General features: G+C 39.5%; 1 protein-coding gene across 1 annotated transcript in view; it reads right to left on the reverse strand.

The window, feature by feature from the left end:
- The window catches only part of LOC139730867 (neural-cadherin-like), a 64,953-nt gene extending 39,852 nt beyond the window's left edge, over positions 1 to 25,101 (reverse strand). The window contains 4 exon segments of the mRNA XM_071641742.1: positions 475 to 712; positions 1,525 to 1,710; positions 20,243 to 21,638; positions 24,979 to 25,101. Coding sequence (XP_071497843.1) covers positions 475 to 712; positions 1,525 to 1,710; positions 20,243 to 21,506 — 1,688 coding nt within the window. The 5' untranslated portion in view covers positions 21,507 to 21,638; positions 24,979 to 25,101.
- Positions 25,102 to 26,017: the final 916 nt, after the last annotated feature.

Below are 26,017 nucleotides of genomic sequence, written 5' to 3' on the forward strand. Positions count from 1 at the left end.
CTGGTAGGAAGCAATGGATACCTGCAAGCAAGCAACCACAGGACCATCAGCGTTAGGTCCCCCTGAAGGACTGGATAGTGAGGATGATATGACATGCCTACTACAGGGCTACAATTGTAGCTTTTTAAATCTTTGAAAATCCATGGTCTTATCTACTGAGCTGTACTAGTTTCCACTGGAGCTGACGGGTGTCTCAGTGTGTGAATTGTGGGTTTAAAGCATCAGAGAATACGGCATGATGTACAAAAGAATTTTTTTTTTTTTTTTTAATTTGACTACATACATTTAAAGCACATTTGATTCTCTGCTCACATAATGCATAGTAAGCCATACTTCTGTGGGAAGATAACTAATCAAGGCTGTTTCTTTTTTTTTGGGGGGGGGGGGGGTAGGTTGACTTCCAGCATTTCCTTAGTCTGGGTTCATTCATTTGTCTAATGACAGCAGAGGGGTATATCTCAGTGCTAAACTCACACTTGATTGGCCTGAGCCTCACTGACAGAGGCTTCGTAAGGATCCTCACGAAATTGCGGCGGGTATGAGCCACCGTACACAGAGACGGAGGCCGTGACATCGGAGAATACATCTGTCCTCGTGCCCCTGGCATACACGCTGAGGATGTACTCCTCATTCGCCACGTAATTGGTGTCGGCCGTCACTTCGGTGTTGATGCATCCACTGGTTTCATCGACAGAAAACCAGCCATTTCCACCTGAAATTGAAGTAGAGATTATCGTCGTCATTGACTTATTCTTCTGTCTTGTTTTGATTTTGCCGTCTTTCTAAAAGATTTATGCAATGGGGTCAAAATATCTTCGAAGCATCAACATGAAGTTCCAGTGGAAAATCATGCACAAAGAATGGAGCTGAAATTGTTCCAGATGGTTCATGTTACTATCAATGTGAATATCATCTTGATCATGCAGTCAAGTAAAATCAAATTTTGCAAAAACTTCTATCACAGTGTGTACTGTAAAATATCAGTGCATGGAAATTAAACAGTGATAAGCAATGACAACAAATATTTTGCTGAACTAACATAACTTGAACACCTGCTATACGATGTGGTAACTACCAAAATGTACAACTGTACTACAATGACTCTTGCGATATATTTCAGATTTCCTCAGATATATACCTCACTCTTCAAATGGAAAAAGACATTATTGAGATATCTGACATGACTCCCAGATACTTACTCTGTATATTTTAAATTCTTGCTTAATCCAGTACATTGATGCTAAATGCTTGTCTCACAGTTTTAACAGTACATAGAAAGTATATATTTGATATGCAAAACACATAAAAGACACTGCCACAGAAGTAACAAACATCATGACTAAATATCACATCAGCAAAATCTTTGAAAAACCATTTATAATACCAGCTTTATTAAATCTTCAAGTGAAGAGTAGTCCCCAAATTGTTCTGTTTTGATATGCATATGTATGTCTTGAAGACATGGCTCAAGCCAAATATGCTCATGGGCTTCGGGCTAGCAGATCAGACAGGCCGGACACTCACCGGCACGCAGAAAGTATGTGATCTCGGTCCCCACGTCGACGTCCGCGGCAGTGAGGGTGTAGATACAGGCCTGGTTGGGGGCATCAAGGGGTACGACGGCAATGTAGGGGGACACTTCCATGGTCCAGTAAGGGGGCTCATCGGCATCTTGGATACTGAAGACCACTCGCAAAGTATCAAGCATATCTGCAAATTAGAAAAGCAAGGGAGAGGAAAGGGGGAGGGGGGAGAGATAACACATAAAAATAGTAAATATGACGAGTAATTTCATGTGCATCATGTATCAAGATGTTTCATGACTGCATGAACTTTAATAATGACTCTTCACATATTTCACTATATTGAGATATACAGTGAGAGATACTTCTCGCGTCAAATCCAACTCTGGATTCAATGCATATTTTGAGAGACACTGCTGTAATATTTTCATCTGAATTGCTGGTTACTGTACATTACCTTATGGTTATCATGGGTTGTGCTAATAAAAAACAGAGAGAAACTGATATCAAAGTTCACTCTCTACACAATTACAGTTGCACAGGACAAAATATATATACACATGATCTGTACATGGAATTCTTTTGAGACTGAAAAATATTCATCACAAAGGAATTGTTACTTTTACTGAGTGTTTTTTTTTTTCTCTGTCTTTATTCATCATGACTACACAGGTTTGGTAAGAGTAAATGTTAATGTCTTGTGGAAAAGTTTTATCATACATTTTCTGTACATATTGTAATTGTGCTCGCTTGTAGTTTCTTACTAAAGGTAAAAGTTTGTTGCATAAATTTTTACACTGAGGGTACATGTATATCATCTATCATTTAGGCACAGATTCCATACATTTACGTTTGTATATCCCTACCCAGGGTCAATCCCACCCCCATCCCCACAAAAAGTGTACCCCCCCCCCCATTCCCACCAAAAAAAAATAAATAAATAAATAAATAAATAAATACAAAATACAAAAAAAAAAAAAAATCTTGGGTCATTAAGAGTTCACATACATAGGAATAGCACAACACAATATACCCCTCTCTTCACATTTTACGTATTTGTCAATGCTTTGTTTATCATCAACCTGAAAAACACATCCTCTTTTTTTTCCAGTTATTCAACTGTGGCATAGTGTATGCTGAGATGTGTGTGTGTGTGTGTGTGTGTGTGTGTGTGTGTGTGTGTGTGTGTGTGTATGTGTGTGTGTGTGTGTGTTTGTCTACATGAGTGTGTGTATACATGTAAGTAGAGAGTCTGTAGAGTGGGTGTGGAGTCTGCACCGAACTATGCAGTGTTGACCTCATATTCCCCTTTGAACTTGCTGTGTGCCACACTGAAGTCTATCTACTGGTTGTCATGCATCTGATGCACAAATAAATGAATAGCAACTTGTTTGTTGCTGGATAAAAGTGAGGAGCTCCTGACAGCAGTGATTACTGGCTTAGACGTAGCCAGAGTATAGGAGGAACAATGTAAGGTTAAACAGGTGTCCTATTGGAGGCTGAACGGGTGTCTTCCTGAGATTTCATTTGGATGAAAGTATCGAACGTTGCTGCTGATGTGACAGGCACAATACTTTCCTTGACTTCAACTTCAACTTGGTAAAATGGTATTGCAACAGATTAAGGCGTGTGCACAAACAACTATTTCAACCTAAACTGCCCCCCCCCCCCCCCCCCCCCCCCCTGGTTATGTCCCACACAGTTATTATTTTCCTTCAAACTTTTCAAGACACGAGCATATTTTTTTCATCTTTCAATTTCTATTTGTTGTGCTTGTAAGTACGTAACATACACACACACAAACAAATACAACATTGTGGACTACTACCACAGGTGTTTAACTGCAGTGCAGCATATAGATGTCATGATTGTTTCATTTTCTTTTATATGAATTAGGGCCTACACAATACAGGTAATAGTCACGAAATCGCAAGTATGAACCCAAATGCTCTATGCAGATGATACTCAAATGTACATAATGTTTAAGAACACCGAGCGTGAAGAATCTTTGAAAAGATTAAACGCCTGTATTGCTGATGTCAGAGCTTGGGCAATGAAGAACAAGTTGTCTCTGAATGATGCCAAAACGGAAGTGATCCATTTCACATCAAAGTTTTGTTCTCAACCCAACCCTTTGAATGTCTGTGTTGGTGATGGCCAAATCAATCCTGTGCCTCATGCTAGAAATTTGGGGGTCATCTTTGATCAGCACATCAGTATAACGGAACATATAAAATCCGTCTGCAAATCGGCTATGGCAGCAATCAGATGCATCAGTCAAGTCAGAGGTTTCCTCACAAATAAAGCTACACTCACACTGGTTCATGCATTTGTCACCAGCCGGATAGACTCCTGCAACAGCTTGTTGTATGGCCTTCCTTCTACCGACATCCACCGCATGCAGATGCTGCAGAACATCGCAGCCAGGCTTGTCACACAGACTCCTCGTCAACAAAGTATAACCCATACCCTCAAAAAATTACACTGGCTACCTGTCGACAAACGTATAATGTTCAAACTCATATTGCTGACCTACAAGGCACAACATAGTTCTTCCCCAATATATCTGGCAGATTTGCTCAAGCAGTATCACCCTCCTCGCAACCTTCGCTCAAGCACCCAAGCGCTTCTTCATATTCCCAGAACCAACACTTCATATTACGGGGGACAGATCTTTCGCAGTTGCTGGACCTACGCTTTGGAACAATTTACCACAAAAAATTTGATGTGCACCCAGTTTTGCAAATTTCAAATCCGGTCTTAAAACTCACCTGTTTCGTCTTCCTTGATTAAGATAAACATTCATTACTCCTTTTGTTAATTATTGTATTTATTATGTTGAGTGTTACATTTGTTAGTCATTTGTTTGTATGTTGTATCTGAATTGTACAGCGCATAGAGAAGCATGGGCTTATTATGCGCTTTATAAATGTAGTATTATTATTATTATTAAATGAAAAATACTTTTCTTTGTCATTTCCAATTGTTATTGGGTCGTCACTTGCCGATTTACTGCATGCCACTCCTGCTTTTGGTTTGCTAATGAATAGGATCATCACGTAGCAGGATATGGAAAACAGAGTGAAAGATGGCTATTACCAGTCAATGATAGTCCCATCAATCATTCCACTGACTTCCTTTAGCATCTGCGTTAAACCTTGACGTGAAAAGCAAAGAGGAAATTCTACATGCTGACAGGGCCCAGTCACTCTTTCCTGGGCTAGGGATGAATGAATAACAAGGAGCCCAGTTACTTTTCCAACCTGTCCTGTCCCCATCCCAACAATCTTCCAAAGAATCCCACTATACAGCGTATGTCATGTGTAATTCAAGAGGCAGACCACCCCCCCCCCCCCCACACACACACACATTCCACTGGCTTTGCGAATTGGATATTATACACAATGACCCCCCCCCCCTCCTTTGTCACACCTGTAGTGTCATTGAGAGAGGATGAAGCTAACTCATTGTGAACATCTTGCCCTTCTTTCTTCACAGAACAAAGAAGCTGGCTTGTCTGCTAAAGGGACGGTAATCACTCAAGCATGAATGTCCCCATTGAGCTACAGAAGACAGACAGCGCAGTAAGGTATCCACTTGATCTGACCAATACCCCACGGAGATTGAGCATCTACGTTTAGTCTCACAGAAGACACTTGATATTGATAGCATAGGGCCTCTTTGCTCCTCAAAATGTCACTATTTGTTGCAATCTTGGGTGGCATGTTTTAGAAAAGATAGGCTTCTACTCCCCAACCCCCTTGGCCTTTTATTCCCCACCTTTTTATCAAGTGCTTGCAAAATTATCAGCACATCAACATGTACAACCCTACCCGTACCAGTCAACTTCTTCCCTGTACCATCCATGCACTGTTAGCATTGTACACACAATTGCCAGGTGTGGTATACCATGTACTGTATATGGGGTACAAAGGGTACCCGTACAAGTGAACCTCGGTATACCGCAGAAGCGAAGGACCTGTTTTACACATCCACCATAATGAAATGCTTTGTCTTAGTTTCTTTTAATCTCTCTCTCCCTCTCTTACACTTGCATATATGAACACACTTACACAAACACACTGACACACAACTCTGCAGAATATAGCACCCCCCTTTTTTTTCCGATCAGTCTACAGTATACTCAGCATGTATAAATCAATGCCAATGTACACACTGTGGAGTACAATGAGTCATACACAGAGAATGCAGACCAAGCCAAATCCTGGCCTTCTCACTGTGCATGAAATGCGTTTTCACAGAACCCCACCTACTGGTAATGCTGTTGACTTTTCTTCCTCCACATCTTTTTGTCTTTCTGTTAAAGGGGGGAGGGGATTTTTTTGTCTCTCTTTAGCCCTTTTTACACTTGTGTTTCTTAACCCCGGACTTTCTCTGACCCAGGACTATCGTTAGTCCCGTACCAATTTTTTCAGCTTTTTACACTGGCCAATTAGTCCCGTACTATCTCTTGTCCGGGGCTAAGGAGAAAACTGACCTTTTTACACTTGTATTTCTTAGCCCCGGACTTTCCAAACCAAATGAATATTCATGATTACGCTGTGTACTGTACACGTACACACACGCACCGGCAGCCCTTGATTACAATATTTGTACCTCGTTTCTGATTGGTCAGTGAGGGTCGGACTTCGTCTCCGTCGCTTAGCCCAGGATTATTTTTTCGTTCTGTTTACACTCGCTTGCTTGGCACCGCAATTGCGGTGCTAACCCTGCTATTTTGCAGGGCCAGATAGTACCGGACTATCGGTGGGGCTAGCCCACTTTGGCAAAAACGAGTGTACACAGAAAGTGGGCTAAGGATAGTCCCGTACCACGGTGGGGCTAAGGCCCCCCCTTAGCCCCACCGTTGGTACGGGACTAAGCAAAAATTTACAAGTGTAAAAAGCCCTTTTGCCTTCCAATAAGAGAATGTTCACATTATGTGATCAACGAATGGAATAACAATTCAAACAGTCTGACAAACAAAGGGGCTTGTTGGATTGGACTTTGTCATGTCGGCACAGAGAATGAGCATGGAGTCAGGATCATCAGAGAAGTGAATAGACAAGAGATATGACACAAAGGAAAAGAGAAAGATACACCCAAATTCCTTCATGTTCCATGAGATAAGGCTGGGGACTTGTCTTTCCAGATCCTTGCTTAATGCCAGAAAAGTAGAACACATTTGTACGTTGTAAAGCTCTACCTTTTATTCTTTGAAATCATGTGGAAGAAGACATGCAAATATTTTAAGAGTTTCAATGTAAAAACAGAAAAATGCCATTTTCAAAGTTTTTAAAGTAAGGTCATCATTAATTAGAGAAATTTTTTATCTTTTATATGATTACATAACATACAATACAGATAACAAGAGATATTTTTGAAGATATTACTAAAATTATCAAACACATTTTAATCATTAGCAGCAGCTTCAATCTACAGGCCTATCAAGTTAATGAAAATGTACATTGTACACTGTAGGCCTATTGTCCAGTTTTGGCATTTAAACACTTCATTTCTTATACACATTTAAAGAAAATATAAAGTTTTGGTACCTCAAAAGTTTCCTGAGTTTCCTTGTCTTAGTTTGTGTTTCAGGTCAAAGTACCTTTCATATAACTAACACTGTGAGACTTACTCGCCCCAAAGTGCTCTCATGTCTTAGTAATCGAATGCAATAATGGTTTCGTACAATACATGTATATTGATTGTCGCGGTACCGCGTCGAGTCAAACTAACAGCTCGTTCGAATTTTTCAGAGCCCGCTCTGCTCTGGTATGAAACCATTATTGCATGATTACTAAGACATGAGAGCACTTTGGGGCGAGTAATTCTCACAGTGTTAGTTATATGAAAGGTAGTACTGTAACGTGAAACACAAACTATGACAAGGAAACTCAGGGAAACTTTTGAGGTACCAAAACTTTATATTATCTTTAAAGACATTTTTGTAAGGTGAAGATGGCCTTGACCAAGAAATTTCACTGGTGACTACAGAGAGAACTTTCAAAGATGGTTGTAAATGGACAATGTAAAATCATATTATTCCTATTACATTATTATAATTGCATGTATACAGAATTCTTGTTTACAAAATTACAGTACTGGTATTCTATAAATCTATACATATTTCAATTCCTATATTATCTGTAAAAGAAACTTTTTCTTACATAAGGTTGTATAAAAGAAATTAAAGGGATGGCATAGTATTTATTGAGGTGAGAATTCAGCTTTTAACTCTTTTTGAGATACACTACTTAGAAATCACTTTATGATATGTTAAAGAGTATACAATTCTAAGAGGAATTCAGTTTATTTCATGAAAATCAGTTTTGAGATGGCTGAGACATCCAAAAACAAAGTAAAACAAAGCCATCACAGGACTAATAAAAGGTGGGTGCCACTTTTTATTAGGATTGCTTTGTTTTTGATGTCTCATTCATTTCAAAACCAATTTTACCAAATAAACTTTGATATTTCTCTAAGAATTTGGGCCTATACTGTACATACTTTTTTCATATTTGATAAGGAGTTTTTGATTATCTAAAAAAAAAATCATAAAAAATGTTAGAAACCTGATGCCCCATCTCAATTGAAATTGTACCATCTCTTTAACCTGTTGAGGATGAGTCCTCGAGTATACTCGGTCTCGGACAAGTGTCTATGGGAAATGCGTGTTGTAGCAAAATCAGCCCATCCTCATGCTATTGTTATACTATTCATTACTCCTTTGTCTCTGACTTATGACACAGCAACAACAACAACAAAATAATGTCACCATTTTGATTGAAGAAATGGGAATGAAAATAAAGTTCATGGTACCCAGCAATCATGAGCTGACATTGCACCCTCGAAAAATGGTACACACTATCGTCATTTTCGCAATTTATGTTCCTGCTGAAACTGCAAAGTCACATTACACTAATACAGTGATGTATACAAATACGTATGTACTGAACTGTATCAGATGTCTGCAAAAAAAAAAAAAAAAAAAAAAAAAAACCTCACTTGTACAAAAAAAAATATTTCATACACAATGTAACTCATAAACAGAATTTCATAACACGCTGTTGTTTTTTCTACTCTATGTGAAAAGAAGAGTGCAGTGAATGGACTGTGACTAGCACACACACACACACACAACAAACAAACACACACACACACACACACACCTGATACAAATGTACATAGTTTTTCCCCAACATGACTCCAAAAATACCACTTCTCAGTCTAGTGGTGTCAGTGTGTGGCTGAAACCACAAGAGGTCATACAATGACTCCTTTATGAAAAACAACGCCATGTGTAAGTCAGTTGGAATGTGTGGTGCGTGCATGGGAGTGGGAGAGCACTTCAAATAACACAGATTCACAACTGCATGGATCGAACAAAGACTTTGCGGCTGAGGTGTACGTGTAATTTGAGAAAAATCAACCGGAATGAGAAGTGGGTGATTCTTTCTTTCTTAATCATATCAAGAAGGCAGCAAATGAAATATTCATGGAAGTGTATTAAAGACACCAAAAGACACAGTGAAATAGGTATCAAACATGAAGTGATACAGTACTACAAATGGGAAAAATATTGTGAAATTTTATTAAGAACTGAAGAGGAAAGATACATGTAACTCCCCTGGACTAAAATGAAGTGTACAAGTTAGGAAGTTTGATATTCTATTTTGGCAAATTAATGTAAGGTAAGTAAGTAAGGTATAGGCCTATACACTATACAGCAACTTACATATTGTACAGTTGTAGATCTACATGTAGGTGCATGAAAATGCATATTTTCAATATCACTAAAATTAAGACATGGAAGAGAATAAGACAGAGGAGAGGCTATGTGAGCTAAACTGTATATCAGCCTACTACACTGTATATAGGCCTAATGATTTCATGAGACTCACTATAGCTCCATGCCAAGACCGAGCTAACTTACTTCCTCCAGCTCAGGAAAACTAATTCTTTACGTCAAGTACAAAGTGCAACAGTATGTTCACTGATTATACGAAATGTGTTGATGTGATGAGCAAAAATATTTACAGTACGATAACTAGAATATGGTGAGTGTTAGTAACCTCATGTAGTGCATTATTATCAGTGGTATTTACTGAGATGTTGAGTTGTTCACTCAGGAGTTACATGATTGTATATGTCATTTCAATATGATGCAATTTATCCAAACGACAGTACTACTTGGAATAAAAGTTTCCTGCAACATGCCACATTGCGAGAATAGTTCAATGGGGTATGCCCCTTTCAGCAAGCCTACACTTTACCTCCTCATGATTTACTGATGACAGGAGAATTACAGGTTGTAGTTCAACAACTTCCTCATTCAGGAAGTAATGAATTAATGCACCGACTGCAGGTGCCAACCTCTTCCACACACTTTACACACACACACACACACACACATACACACACTGAAAATTTCCTTATTTTCTGGTACTGAAAAGGCTGTTTGTTTTTTCACGTACAGATACTGTATTTTACTAGTGAGGAGGTCGCAGACATTTTTGTGAGATGTTGTTTCGTGATTTTGACACAGAGACTATTGAAAGCGCCCTATACAAAGTTGTACATGTACATGTACATGCCTGTCCATTTGCAATCTTTTAATGTGTTGTAAAATTTGCTCAGTGTGTAGACATTTCATGGGTGCAATTGTCGCAGGAGCAAATGTAACAGATATTCTAGCTACATTACCGGCATAGAAAACTGTTTAAAGATATTAAACAATATTAGAAATAAACATTTGCATACCCCTTTTTGTTGTAATGAGAAAAAAAAAGTATGATAAACATGGATTTGATTGTGACAAAATTGCTGGTCTTCAGTGAGAAGATTGCGTAAAACTGCGTGTAAATGTGTACGATATGTGTTCTCTGCATGCAGGCCTTCACACACTAATGAAGGTTTCATTTGAACACATTTGATGGGATCTGCCTACAATTGGCACCGACAAGTCATTTCCTGAATGGATGTGTGCGCATGATTATTGCAAAGCATACCTCCAAAACAGGATCAAATCATAGCCATGCAAAGTAAGCTCAATATGGTGGGGTCCTGCTGAGCACTCCATTGATTTCATGGGTCACAGCCATTGATTTTATTGACAAACTGCAAGGCTCATACACACTGCCCACAATGCAAATGACTGGTTGGCGGTGTAAATGAGTGTTGTATACCATTATAATAACATCCATGGATAGATACAGTTGGTGTAACTGTCGCAACAAAGTACATACCCCGTGACAATTCAAACCCTGCCAGTTAAACAGCAACGCAGAGACGCTGCAGTGTACATGTTGCTGTATACAGTATATCCAAAAAGTTGCACAAATGTCCATGTACTATTAATGAAGAATCAGTACTCTTGACTGTTGCGAACAACAAATTAAACAGCAAAACTGTAAAAAGCTACTGCAGACCATATTAAAGAAAAAGAACATGCAAACAAGACTAAAGATTTGTAAGGCCGGAATGCTCATTTTATCACCATCCCCCCCCCCCCCCCCCATAGCATACAGCATTGTTACTTTAGAAAGGAAAGGGAACATACAAATGTATTATGATGAGACTTGTACCACAGAATATTTTTGTGGTAGAAGTTGATGTCATTTACAAGTCAGAATGCAATGATAGAAACTATTGGACATCAATAGTATACAGTGACAGTGTACACCTGTAGCCCATGCCCCTGTACACATTGTACAAGTTTGTACGATAAAACACTGTTACAATGTCCATGATTTGATGTCTTTCAAGCAGGATATGCAAGAAAGAGGGTCTATCTATTTGTAATCTGTTGCCTCTCCCAGGCATGTGTAGTGTACGGTAAATAGCCTACTGTAGAGACTCAATTCCAAATTATCTCAATTGCTCAGGCAACCAAGTTCAGGCAGGCTTGGTATTTAGGATGATGGCCTCTTCCACCCTGTAAGATTTCACATCGCCTTTGTTTCATCGCACCATCAAGATGCGGAGGTCTGAGCGGGAGGGCATCATGTTACCAAATCACTGGCCCCCACAACGTTTGTGAGTGCGAGGGGAGGAAAAAAACAAAAGGCGTAGGTTTACTCCAATGCAATACGCATACTACTGCAGGTTCGGGTCCACCCATTCTGAACTTTTCACACTCAGCTCTTGACTTGAATCTGCCTTGCATTATGCATGTTTGCCTGCCTGCTGCATGAGGTCACATGCACTAGACTCCGAGGGAGATGTGTTACGACTCAAGAGGACCATGCCATGCATTCACATTGTGCATCAGCCAAGCTGCAGTACGAAATGATTCGGTTTCAGCACATTTCCATTTTGCTGCCACGCTTACTTGTAGATGACGTTTTAAATGATCCAAAGTTCTGTAGCACGAATACTGTTTATTTAGTCTTTTAACACATACACTTGTACAGTACAATGTACCAGTAGCTCAATTATTTTTATTATTCAGTAGTAATATTATAGGCCTTTCTTTTAAGGTAAATTCCTCTAAATTATACTTGCAGATGATGATAAATGTATTTGGTCATTTCTTACGTGGAAGTCATCATACAATGTCCATGTTATCTCCATTCCAAACATGTCAACACTATTTGATAGTCATCAAAAGTAATAGGTTGGACATATACACAATGGTGTACATGTATATTTTGTATTGTATATACAGTACTGTATGTCATTTACATGTACAGTATGTGCACTTAATATGTTACCTCAAAGAGGTGCTCTGTGACAACGTTCTTCAGTGAGCATGATGCAGAGCTACCAAGTCTCACGCATTCTGTGTGAGACTCAAGCATTTGGGGTCCGTCTCACGATCGCACGCATGGCGCCCATTATTCTCACCCATCAGGCGATGTCTGCAACTTCGGCCTACAAGTAAATAGAGCATAGCTCAAAGGATTAAAGTGATAGTTGCAATTGAAGGTATATATTTCCCTTTTGTCTTTCAAAATAAGTGAAAAATATAGTCACTTGAAGTATGCACCTGATCGCACCATTAAGAGCTAAAAATTGAAAAAGCTCCCTAATGGGCCGTGGGAGGGGGAAAACCCCCTCCCACACCCTCGCTCGTGTGCACATTCGCGCGCCGAGATGCCGAGTCATGAAAATCTCACTCATAAAAATTTTTTGAACTTGGCATCCCTGCATGATGTGTGTATGAAACTACAGTACACAATACAGCGTACGTAGTGTAGTAACAGTTTTATTATCTCCGCAGACAAGCCATTACATCAAATGGTACATTGAAGACATGGCTGCATGCAGCTGATGTACTATACGCCTCCAACCCGAGGCAGGATGCTGTGTTCGAGTGCTGCACACGGAGAATAGCAAAGCAGCAGATCCTTCTGGTACATTTTGAGTGCCAGGAGGCAGTGTAAATATCAGCCGGGGATAAAGGGTCTTATCGATCGCACCGTAATAGCTCTAAAGACAGGTTTGCTTATTTTCCTGTCACCTCTCCCAGCCGGCCATTTGTAGATCTGCATCCCACTCAACAAGAAATGACAAGTCTGTTTAGGCAAAACCGATCTGCTACATCATGTACAATCTATCACTCGTCTCTAACACCCGGTACTTGTAAGTATCCCATCCCCCAATGAAAGAGAGAAGCACATTTTATTGGTATACAACCGGTAAGAGAATTGTGTAATTGTACAGTGTAAGACCTTGCAATGACTCTACAATGTGTACAGGGATAATCCAATCAAAAGACAAGATATTTCTTGCATTATAACAATAAAATACACTGTACAAATAATTCCAAAATCACTTCTTCTTTGTATTTTCTTTAAACCAGTCAAAATGTAACAGTCATCACCTGGGTTACTAAATACCACTTTACTCCAACATTATTCCTAGAGTTAAAGAAAAATGTTGAAAAACTGGAACAACGTACATTGTACAACAACACTGTAATACATGTAGTACAATGTATAAATCCGAACAACTTTCTAATGACAGAAAAAAATGAAGAAAAAAAATATCTGATTACAGAAAAATACTCTTTTTGTGAAGGCTTTCATGCCATGTTTCAATTGAGTACATGGACAAAATACTACATGTACTTAACCAATACATATTAGCACAAGAATAAACACATCTTTTTTTTCTAAGAGGTATTTGTACTAGTTCAGCACGACAGATAGTATGTATCTTACCATGAAGTAGAAAAAAGAATCACATTGTATGCATTGATGCATATTTGTCTAAAAACTAAAGTAATAATACTATGGTGATAGTTGATGTATTTTTATTTGCCAAGTTGTTAATAACTGACGAGACAAATCAAACTTCAAATCCCTATTACCACGATGAATGAGTTGACAAGAAAGGAATGCTTTGAAGTTCAGCTGCCAAGCCGCCGATCCCAGGGAGAGGCACCACGGACACGGAGACCGTCATGTGTATGAGACCTTTCTCATGAGCTCTGTGCTAGTCGCAGAGATAGCAGACATGTTGTAGATATGGGCGACCTCCCCCCCCCCCCCCCACCCCCCCACACAACTGATCGCATTCTTGAATACTGTTAACACAGCCAAAGGCTCATGTCTGGTGTAATGAAAGAGCAAGGAGGCCCCCTCTGGGTCAATCTCATTCCCGTAAAATTAGATCTCTCCCCGCTGCATTGTTTTGCATTTATAAAGTTTCACAAGTCAAAGGTACATGTACCTTGTATTCACTGTCAAACCTGCCAATTTGGTTCCTGCCTACATGTACCAATTCAGTTCCTGTTTATTCCCTTTCAAGAATTTTAAATCGTGCATCCCCCTTGGTGTGTGTTGTTCAGGCAATTTGGAAAGCGGATGTAGTGGTGGTACAATGTACAAATGTGGTGTAGTACTTCCACAATTTGTTGATGCCAAGAATCCATTAAATTCACATTCATACTGTAAATCACGATCAGTGTGTTTCATGTACACATTGCACATGTGTCATCCAATTTCTGGAACTTCAAGTCCCAAATCAGGGAAGAACAACCTACAAATTACAAATTGTACATTGTACACTGTACATGTTGCATTTCACATGTGCTTATCACCTCATCAATACCACAGTTTCATGCAATAACATAACAACCCTACATGTTCTCAACCTCTGACTGATAATGAAACGGCTTCTGTTCCATCAATTTAGGAATTAATAGCCTACAATGCAATATCATCTTGATCACGGAGTGGTTGTCGCCCTCTACAGCAGGATCTCCCGAAGGCCACCACAGAGAATACATCTGGGAATAGTAGGAGTTCGTATCGTAAGAACTTCTTCCATCAGATTTTTAAAAGTTTGTGGTACAGGTACAAGACCAGGGTCCCGTTTCATGAAACTTGTTATCAGCAACAACTGCCACATTTCTATGACAAATTCAGATGCAAGGATTTCAGTAGCTCGTAACAACTATCATAGTAACAAGTTTTACGAAATGTGGCCCAGAAATATAAATTTGGTCTAAAATGCTTTTGATACATTGTACAATTGTAGGCATCTGTCAGTTGTTTTGGGATAACAATGTCAAATTATGATATGAACTTCGAATTGAAAACAGAGGGGTTTTCATCATGTGAGCTGTCAATTCCAAGATCATCCACCCTACCTCTCCTCCTTCTCCCCCCCCCCCCCCTCCACCCCCTAATGATTCATTTACATACATAAAGCCATGCCTATCACATTCAAGAAGCAAATGCAGAGTTTGTTCACAAACACCAATTAGTCCATTTTTAAAGATTTTGAAGTATGGTCTTTGTCATAAAGTACAAAATAATACCTTTTAAATGTTTTATTGGTCACTACATATAAAGGTACATTTTTGAAGTTACACATGTATGGTCAAAAGAAGCAAAAATTTTCTTATCATTCTCTTTATATTTCTTGACCTTTAATCGCAAAAATCTCCATTTGGCAAATATGGACTTATCGGTTTTTGTGAACAAACTCTTCAAAAATACAGCCATGATAGAAACAGGTTTTCAGCTTTCAAGGAAGTACAGTGTGACACAAAACCATGGCGCAATACCGACATGCCATGATCTACAAATTGTGAGCCAGCCATAAATAGGCATCTCTACAATCTTGACTGTGATCAATCTTTCCTTCTCTGTAATATAAAGTGGGTCTGTACTGAAGTTTTGTGATTAGTATTATTTGTGCTGCACCCAGTCAGTCAATAGTCAAAAGTGATTCAGTTTACAAGCATGATTGCCTAACAGACTGTCCCATATAAAACATTATAGTGACATGACTTCATTCATATCACATGACCATTTGAAAACATGAGATGCATGCTGTCTGAGCCGTTGCATGATCCCGCCCCACAAAGGCTGCAACATGTACATGTATAATACGCACCTTGGCTACAAGTGCATCTATAGACACTATATTGGGATACACTGTACATATTACAACTTCCTGAAACCCGTCTATCCATCGCTGGACAGTCTTGACTGGGCAATATATACACACATGACTGGGGGGTGATATTTTCCTATACCTGCGCTGCAGGGCAGATGCGATATCAATCACTGGCTCGCTGACAGCTTCATTGCACCACCCGCGCTAGACTCTTAATTGACTGCTATTTTTGATGCCCGGGCCAGCCACCTAAATGGGATTAATTGGCGCAGAGTGACTTCCCAGCACAGGTGTGAATGGCAGTCTTCCAAGTTCAGTGCTGTCACAACAGCGACTTGAAACTCGTACAGCTAATGCTATTTCCTTCTCGTACTGCAAGATGCAGGTTTCCGCCCCCCCCCCCCCCCAATTCTTTTTTATTTGTTCAGTTGCTGTTGATGATTTAAGTACATAAACCAGAATATATTCAAATTTCAATTTGAGTTCATGCAAGTGATCCAGATAAACTGCAGAAGCCTACCACAGACCCATGTCATAAAACTTGTTACCTCCGCCAAGGGAGGAGGTTACACTGTATGTTTTCGTTACCGTTGGTTTGTTCGTTCGTTCGTTCGTTTGTTTGTTCGTTCATTCGTTTGTCTGTGCGCAAAATAACTCAAAAAGTAGACAATGGATTAGGATGAAACTTGCAGGAAAGGTTGAGAATGACACAAGTAACAAATGATTAACTTTTGGTAGTGATCCGAGAATTTTGGGGGAATTCATGAAGGATTTTTGATATTTTGGCAGGGAGAGTCAGTGAACTTGGGAGTTCAGGCTGCGCGTATTTGAGGTTTGCATGCGCGCATTAAAGTGCGTGCTCTAGTTTCTGCTAGGGTGAGGCACGCAGTGTGCAGCTGAGGGTTTATGACGTAACAAAGGCTTCTATATTGGGAAATCGGCGACTTTCAGCACAGCATAGGTGGAAATATCTCTATGGAAGAACAAGATCTGTAATGAAAATGATTTGCATGCTTGGCGGAGGTCTGCGCTCTCAGAGTGCTTTTCTAGTTATCAATTTAACAGGTTACGATAGCTGTTATAAGCTACTGAAATCCTTGCATCTGATTGGCTGAGAGCAAATTTGTCATCTAGAAGTGAAGCAGTTGTTACTAATAATTAGTTTTATGAAACAGGACTAAGGTTTTGAAAGGATTTTATAACGACACTTCTGGGGGGTGTTTTATCAATTTAGTCAGCGCTGACAATTTCCACAAAATCCTTGGTTTTGATTGGCTGGGATGCTCTGGTCACTGACTGTTACTATGGTGATTGTCAGAGACTGACAACTTGTCAGCGCTGACAACTTTGATGAAACGGTACCCTGGTTGCATAAACTATCTACAATGTAGGCCTGCCAGCACATTGTACATGGATATGATATTGCAGGCATTTTATCTTCACAGTTAATTTCAAAAGTCTGCAATCAAGGAGTTAAGGATAGTCACAGTGTTCATACTCTATTACAAGTTACATACTGTACCAGTACATTGTATCACACTGTCTGTATAATTCTACAGTTTCTAAAATGTCACTGTTTATGAACAATTCATTTCAAGGACTATCATAACATTGTATGTAAGAAACATGTGCAGTATTACAAACAAGGTGCACCAGTGCACTTGTTGAGCATTACAGGCCTACAACCATTGTACAACTGTTTTAGGACTTCCATTGTATTGTTTTGTGCGCCTGTGTACCATCAGGGAGGTGGAAGTTTACCTCCCTGGTACCATCACATACAAATACAATTGTACGTACACAGACATCATTTTTGTACTGCACATTGTACATGGTTATCATGTAGGCCTACATAGTCGTATTTGTCAGTGAGTCACATGTGTGGTGGCATTGCTAGGAAACTCTTTTTTTTTTTTAATTGACTCAAGAAATGACTTGTAGAAACCATACATGTAACTCTCAAAATATTGAAATACCGGTACAGTGTGTACTACAGTACTATTAGTGTACATGCATGTTAAGAACTGTAAGTACATTGTATGCACTAGAAATTACACATATTAATAATATGTAGCATAATGTGGAAATGTTGCTGAGTGACAAAATTAGTCATGACATCAGGTCATTTGCATTATCAATATTGTTATTCAGTACAAGCCAATGTACGTCTCTGTGCAGTCTTTACTGTGTACACTTTGATGGCATTTGTTTAGCATTATCATACAATGTGCCTATCACTGGCACTGGCAGAGTAAATATTGGTATTTCTACAGTCTGAGCAATGTAAGAGTGATTGAGATTGTTGGCAACCACAGAAAGGGGGAGGGGGTTACAGATGAATTTTTCCTCTTGAGAGATGATAGATGGGACATGCAGGAATTTGTCTCCTTGAGTAGCATACATGTACATTGTGTGTTTGTATGAAAAGCTTTCTTCATTAGCATACTTTACAGTCAAATACATATTCCTTATCCCATATCTATGCTGCTTTCTGACACTGATACGAGTTTGTGTCAGGTACTGTACCAACAAAGAAAAAATTGACAAACTGCCAAATGTCTTTCAAACGTAGCTGGGCATTAATGTCAGCCGATACATGTACTGTATGTATTGGTAGTAATAGTTATACTGGGTATGCCATTTTTAATACTGCATATCAATGCAGTACCTACATGTACATGTGTGTCCATACATGTACACGTTGTACAAGAAAATACTTGCAAATCTTGAATGCAAACTACATTTTTGTAGCGCAGTGTACACTATTACACAAGTTGTCTTTTGTTTGCTGAAGTTTACTGTGTAACTGTAAGTAAGATGGCAAACATTCTCAACGTAAGGATTTTTTTTTTTTCATTAAAAAAAAAGTCTAAAGGTATGTTATCATACATTTGTGTAAAATATCTGTGTGTTAAATACCGGTACATGCATGCTTTCAAAAGTTTTCTCTTCTGTACACCTTAAAATGTAATTACTGGTGACATTTTGTTTTCTACTGTACAACACGTAGGCCTACACTTTCACAGCACATGCAGAATTGAAGCAATACTGGTACAGCACACATGTACACTTAGTACTGTATTTGGAAATAGTTATCTATTGACAGAAAATGAATTACTTTTAATAGTAGATGATGTCATTCAGCAAAATAAGGAGAAAGAAGCAGCCACTTTACTCTCATTTCATCAGTTGTAAAGATCTATGAAAAAAAAATCTAGTTTAAAAACCTGAAACTGTACAGTTCTTATACATTTTTGTAAAGCCACTCCTTTCCCTTCAAATCCATTTATAGTGTGCAATGTTTCTACCACGTGGCTGTTTGAGCTTTAATATTTCATTATAACAGGCCTGTCTCAGACCTAAAGTCAGTGGTGTCCCATCCACTTGATTGGCGGAGGCATGACACTAAGAAAAAAAAAAACAAAACAAAAACATTCATACCATGTATTTGGGCAACTAAACACCACATGGTGTATCTCACACAAAGCTGAGACAAATACATGTACAGTGTACCCTCATAAGTTCTTTATTCTTAATCTTATACGAGGTCCTTCAATCACAGCAAGCACAGCACCATATCACTTACGGTGTACATCCGGGCGTGAATAATAAATGATTCTATGGTCTCCTTTGTCTGTCTATTGCTCATCACAGGCACAACACTACCCACTTTTTATTTTCACTTACATGTAGGCCTACATGTACAGTAGAATGTACTTGTACATATTTGTACATTTGGTTTGCAATACAGCATGCATACATGTACTGTACATACAGTGTATAAATCTGGGGTATGAGTTTTCTTCAATTGTCTACCTCTGTACAAAAACAAATATGTAAGATCGGAACCGCTGATACAAAGTGAAAATCTCTCACATGATCTGGCAGTGTATGTTTGTTTTTCTATTATTTTCTCTTTAACTGATCACAAAAATCATATTTAGATTAGTTGTTCTATCTCACATTCATAAGTGATTCTCTCTTCAGTTTGTTGCCTTGCCAAATCAAAGCAGGCTTCCCCTTGTTACTTTGATATAAGGGCTGTACTCAAATGGTACTGACTGGAAAATAAAAGCATTCCACTGGAATCATCAAAGAATAGTAAAACAAGAACCAAGAATGTATGCATTACAGGGTGTATACAATGTGATGTTGAAGTTGAATCTTTGTGACTTGGAGATAGGGATTGACAAGGATCGATGTGGATTCAATTATACTTGCAATTATGTGAGTATTGGTATTCTTGAACACAGCATAAACAATGAACAAGGGTAATCTATTATTTAATACGTGAAGAAAAACACTAACATTAAAAACACTTATCAGTCACTTGTGCTAAAACTTCATCAAAATTTTCCACTTACCTGGATCTGATGCATTGGTCAGCACCACATTAAGGATCTCCTCGTTACTGGTTTCAAAATCAAGTGCTTGCTCCAGAGTGACATCCCCCGAAATTGGATCGATGGAGAACTTTGCATTCACAGGCGTTCCCATGGCGTAGCGAACATCCATACCACCAGCTACTATGTTGTATACCACATCACCAACATCCTCAGCTTCTGAGATTGTGTGGGTTTCTTCGGGCAAAACGTCACGCTCGACACGATTTAATACCTTCCCTTGGTCGGGGGCGTACATGATGTCATCCCCGTATGGATGAAACTCTGCAGACAGGGGACGCACAATGATCGTAACCTTTGACGGCAGGGATGGCAATGGGGGATTTCCATGATCGCGAGCATGCACAGTGAATGAATAGTCCCCGGTAGTCACAGGAGATTTCACAGAGACAACTCCAGTGTTTTCATCTAAACTGAAGACATCACTTGAAGGCTCCATGGAATAGGACACTCTACCACTCTCTCCTTCATCCGCGTCCGTGGCATAAACTGTAACCACTCTCGTTCCACTCGGTGCTCCTGTGTAGGTACTGGACGCAAAGGTGTCCATTACGAAGGCGGGTGCATGGCTGTTTCTTCCCACCACTGCGATGGTCACATTTGCTCTGGCTACCACAGCGGTCGGGGTAGACGCTACAACCTGCAGGTTGATTTGCGGAGTGGCCGTAATGCTCAGGGGCACGGCGCAGTAAATCTCCACTGTACCGTTGGGTAGCGCCTTCAATCGGAAAGAGTCGCTGCCCTCTCCAGCCAGCTGGTATGATATGTGCTCTGCTGAGGGTAGGGCGAGACCCTCAAGACCTTCCACAATTTGGTTTTCAATACCCTCTACAATATTCCCCCAATATGATCTGTGAGGAAGCTTGTCTGACTCTCCACTGACGCGGACACGTAGGACATCATCCCACGTGTGATTCCCCAGCGTGTGTCTCAACTTGAGAGCAATGTCAGTGTTTGCAAGGTGCTCCAGAGAGTCCCTGATCTTCAGGGCACCATCTTCAGCTAACTGAAATAGGTCTTTCAAGTGTGGCTCAGAGATTATCTCTGACACTTGTCCCTTTCTGATTACATCAGTCACTTTGTGTCCTGGCAAGGCATTGGAAGGCACAGTGAACTGAGGCAAGCCCAGGTGTAGGCCAAGTGCCTTTTGCGTCATTACCAAGAAACATATGATCACAAAAATAACCAACAGGTCAACTGACCTGAGTTTACAGTTTGCAGCCATGGCTTGTTCAGTTGTCACTATTCACTCGTCCTCTGATCTTCAAAGTATCTACTGTATTTTTCCACCTTGTTAGTGTTTCACCCTTGAGAATATGCCTCCGACATCCACATATTAAATATGGCTGTTATTTACCTGGAAAGAAACAGAAAGATACAAGATTTGACTCTGCATGTCATCATATATACTGTGTCAATTATTCTCCTTGCAAATTTCCCAGAAGACTCAAAAAGTACTTTTCTCCATTTGATTGACCGAAATGGAGATCTATGAACTATAAAAATCAAGCAGGAACAGGGTCAATCCATCTCTACCAACTTTTGAAAACCAATAAAATAATACAGTGCTTCCCATGTATTTCTTTTTTTTTTTCCACTGTTCCCATGTTTGACTACATTTTGCATGCATCTTCCCTATCATGACCACTTCTGCTGTGCATTAGCTAATCCACAGAAAACACATCTGTTCTCGTATTTCGTCAGACCATGTCATTTTCACCTACCACTTCAGTAACAGCACCCCCCCCCCAAAAAAAAAAAAAATTATAAATGAATAAATAAACAACCCTGTTGCAGCAAAATGACATTTCATGATGTGATAGGAAACAGGACTTTTTGTGTGTGTGTCTGTAAACCACAGCCTAAGTACATTAAAAACACAACATAATATAAAACCAGAAACATTCGTGGCATGAAACTTTTACGAATTGGAGCTGACACCCTATTTCAGTCAGACACAAAACTTTGTCAAATAGCAAAAAAAAAAAAAACTTTTCACATGCATTTTACTTTTGCAAACCTTGGCTGCTCACATTTGCCAAAGTTTAATGCGAGCAAGCATTTCTGATTTTTTAGTTTACAGTACACAAACAGTAAAATCTGTCCGTATAGAAGAGTTTTAAAACAATTTTTTACTTTCATCTAGCTCTCCTCTGGAGACTCTTTTCTGTAAGAGGGGATTCCATGAAGCCAGACATAATAGTCTCTGCCGAATATACATTTTGTATTCCCGACCTCCACAATAAGTGATTAAATACAGACTGATCTTTCAGTCTACAGTACACTACAACATATTGTACACAGACATCTCACATTGCAGGCGTTAGCATTTTATACCAGTCCTCATGACAAGCAATTTTCTGTCATTTTGTCTGTATATTTTACATATTTTGTTAAGTCACAAGTGAAGGAATTTTTGTACCATAAACTACAGAGTACAAGTTGTAGCAGTTAGCTAGCTCTATATAATGACAGTAACTTTGAATTTTTACTTTGTTGTAAGAAAAAGAAAATCACTACAACAATGTTTACTCGCATTCTCTGTATTAAAGGAGTGTATTTACCACTATCAGTGCCGTGTTTCACCTCACTGACGTGACACTGTATAGTATTTGTTAGTAGACAGAGTTCTATGCAATATCTTACATCTCATCTCTGTGAGTCAAGGACAGGGAGCTCATCAGTCACATTGGTCATCAGTCACATTGTGCTACACTACAGTACAGTACTAGTACAGTAGGTCAGTCCTACTTTAACTACTTAGTAAAAGTAGTACTAGTGTAGTACCTGGCTACAGACTTTCATTCCGTATCCGTATCCGTATCCGGGTATCCGTGGGAACATATCAAATTGGATCAGAAATTTCCTAACTGATCGCACACAACGTGTGGTGGTGAGTGGGAAAATGTCTTCATGGGCAAGGGTCACAAGCGGAATTCCGCAAGGAAGTATTTTAGGGCCATGTATGTTTGTGATGTATATAAATGACCTACCTGATAATCTGAGGGGTCATGCAGAGATGTTTGCCGACGACACTAAAATATTTGCCCATATCAAGGACCCACAGGATTCCGATGTACTACAAGAGGATTTGAATAGCTTGAGTGACTGGGCAGAGAAATGGCAATTGAAATTCAACGTTGGGAAATGTGGCATCATGCATTATGGGAAACAACATTCCCCCAGCACATATGACATGAGAGATGGAATAACACGTACCAAAATTGAGACAAGAGAGGAAGAGAAGGATCTGGGTGTAACGTTTGATCCCACACTTAAGTTTAGTAAGCATGTAGGAAGAGTGGCAAATAAAGCTAACAGCATTGTGGGCCTTATCAGAAGGACTTTTGACTATATCGATGAAGATATGTTCTCCCTCCTCTTCAAATCATTAGTGAGACCCCATCTTGAATATGGCGATAGTGTTTGGTGCCCACAACTCAAGCGTGACATAAGTACCATAGAAAAGGTCCAAAGAAGAGCAACAAAAATAATACCTCACCTACATAATCTGTCTTATGCCGAAAGATTAGAGAAATTGAAGCTGCCTACTCTTGCCTACAGAAGACTCAGAGGTGACATGATCCAAGTCTTCAAAATCATGAATGGCTTCGCTGACACCAACAGTTCTAAGCTCTTCAAGACAAAGGAAGAGAAAGTTTCCCTTCGGGGCCATAATTCAAAGATCCAGAAACAGCATGCACGTCTGAACATCAGGAAAAATAATTTTACTCACAGGGTAGTAACTCATTGGAACATGCTGCCAATTTCAGCCGTGGAAGCAACTACAGTCAACAGATTCAAGTCAGAAATAGATGCCTTCCTATCCAAGAAGTACAATAAGTTCTCATACTCAGACGAATAATTACATGGATTAGTAGCAGTCATTACTGCAATATAGACGAAGCATCACTCAGGTTGACATACAGTGGAAACTTGCTGAAAGTGGGAGGGCATTACAGGACTTCTGTCTTTCCAGAAGCCCGACAAGACAGGTGAATACAGGTGAATACAGGTGAATTCCTCTGCACTTCATAGTAATGACTGTTAAATGGCGTTAATGGCCAATGTGGATAGTCTAGTAACCTGATTGGAATTTGGATCATTAGAAATGTAGGGAAGGGCTCTCAATCTTGAGTATGAATTACTATTTCTAAGGTCATGATGATTGATATTCTTGACTTTGAAGCCACTCGCACTGCAGCAGAGAGTGGCAGAGCAGCCAGTTGTGACTTGTCTGTGTGAGTTGATGCAGACCCCATCAAGGAAGCGCGAGTTCAAGGATTTTACAACTCTGAGTAGAAATGACCAGTAATAATCTGACCAGTATCTTGTTACAAATGTTAATGATATTTGCCATTTTCTCAGTCTAATACAGCAAGCATAGACTACGGATATGTATGCTAAGCTTAGCGTATCGTATATTATAGGTCCTACAGCTATATGCTCCACTCCATCTCCATTTGACTTGTGACAGTGTGCGGTGTAGCGAGTGCAGTGCGAGCGAGAGCCCGTTGCACTAGGCCCGCTTGCAATGCGACGTCCGCTGAAAGATAACGGGCAAACCGGCAGTGCCAAGCTGATGAGTCGAACATCCACTCGACAAAAGTTGTCAAAGCATTCATGCTACTGTCATCAAAATGCATGATTATGAAATGAAAACCCTAAGTCGTAGTTTTTAGGAGTTAAATACTTACAAGTGTAACTAACTTTGGTGAAATCAGGCCCCCAATTTGATGTCACTTTTGTCTCCTCTATGTTAGTCCTCCTTCCCTCTCGCACTATTGACAGATTGTATATTTCGTGCGCGTGTGCGTAAGGTTCGGTATCGTTATGTCGTGCACGAAATAGTACCTTACGTAGCGCACGAGAGACGCACAGAGTGTGCGTCACTCAAATTCCAAAGAAACAGCTCACAACGGCTTTTACGATGTTCCCATCCACCCCACACTATGAACTTCAGTGATCCCATCCCACACCGTCCACTACAGATAAATTGGCTCACAAAGTTTTGCTCGCATTCCGAAGTTTACGTCTTCATTAATCAAAGTCTACATGCTATACTACATTGTACACATTTTACTTTCATTTATCGATTTTTTAAACCAAAAGTAGGATAGCCAATAGGATATTTTAATCAACCGCACAAGAGAAACGGTTTACTAGATGCTAGCTAGGTTGAGTTTTGTTTTCATAGCTACTTTAGCTAGGGACTCTCGCTCCAGTACCGGTACATAATTTCGCAACAAATGACACCATACAATGGTAAATAAAAGGGCGGGGCAATGTGTGCCATATAAGGATATTGCTTGTAATACACTTGTATCATCATTCGTGGGGAAGTTCGACCGGAAGTACATTAGGCCTATGTCTGCACCTGAGGAACGGAGGATTTTTTTTTCTTTCCTTTTCTTCTTCTATTTCTACTATTTCTTCTTTACACCAGCGTATCTTATTTATAGTAACTTTCGAGTCAAGTCACGATGATAGTGTAGGCGTAGACAGTGCAAGCAAATACTAAGATACTAAGTAAGAGATATCCATAATCCAGTAATCACACATAACCAACCATCAGCAATTCGCGCAATAAATAGCCTATTTATTTTTGACAAACATAATTATGTGTATGATTTTCTTTTTATGTACATTACGAGATATACGATGAAAATAATACATTTTCGTTATTTTTTCATTATTATGAATAATGAATGTAAGAGGACTAAATGTGCCCGATGT

Source organism: Diadema antillarum, unplaced genomic scaffold, assembly GCF_040938485.1.
Source record: "Diadema antillarum isolate AM-2024a unplaced genomic scaffold, OU_Dant_1.0 seq00000340_RagTag, whole genome shotgun sequence".
Taxonomy (NCBI): domain Eukaryota; kingdom Metazoa; phylum Echinodermata; class Echinoidea; order Diadematoida; family Diadematidae; genus Diadema; species Diadema antillarum.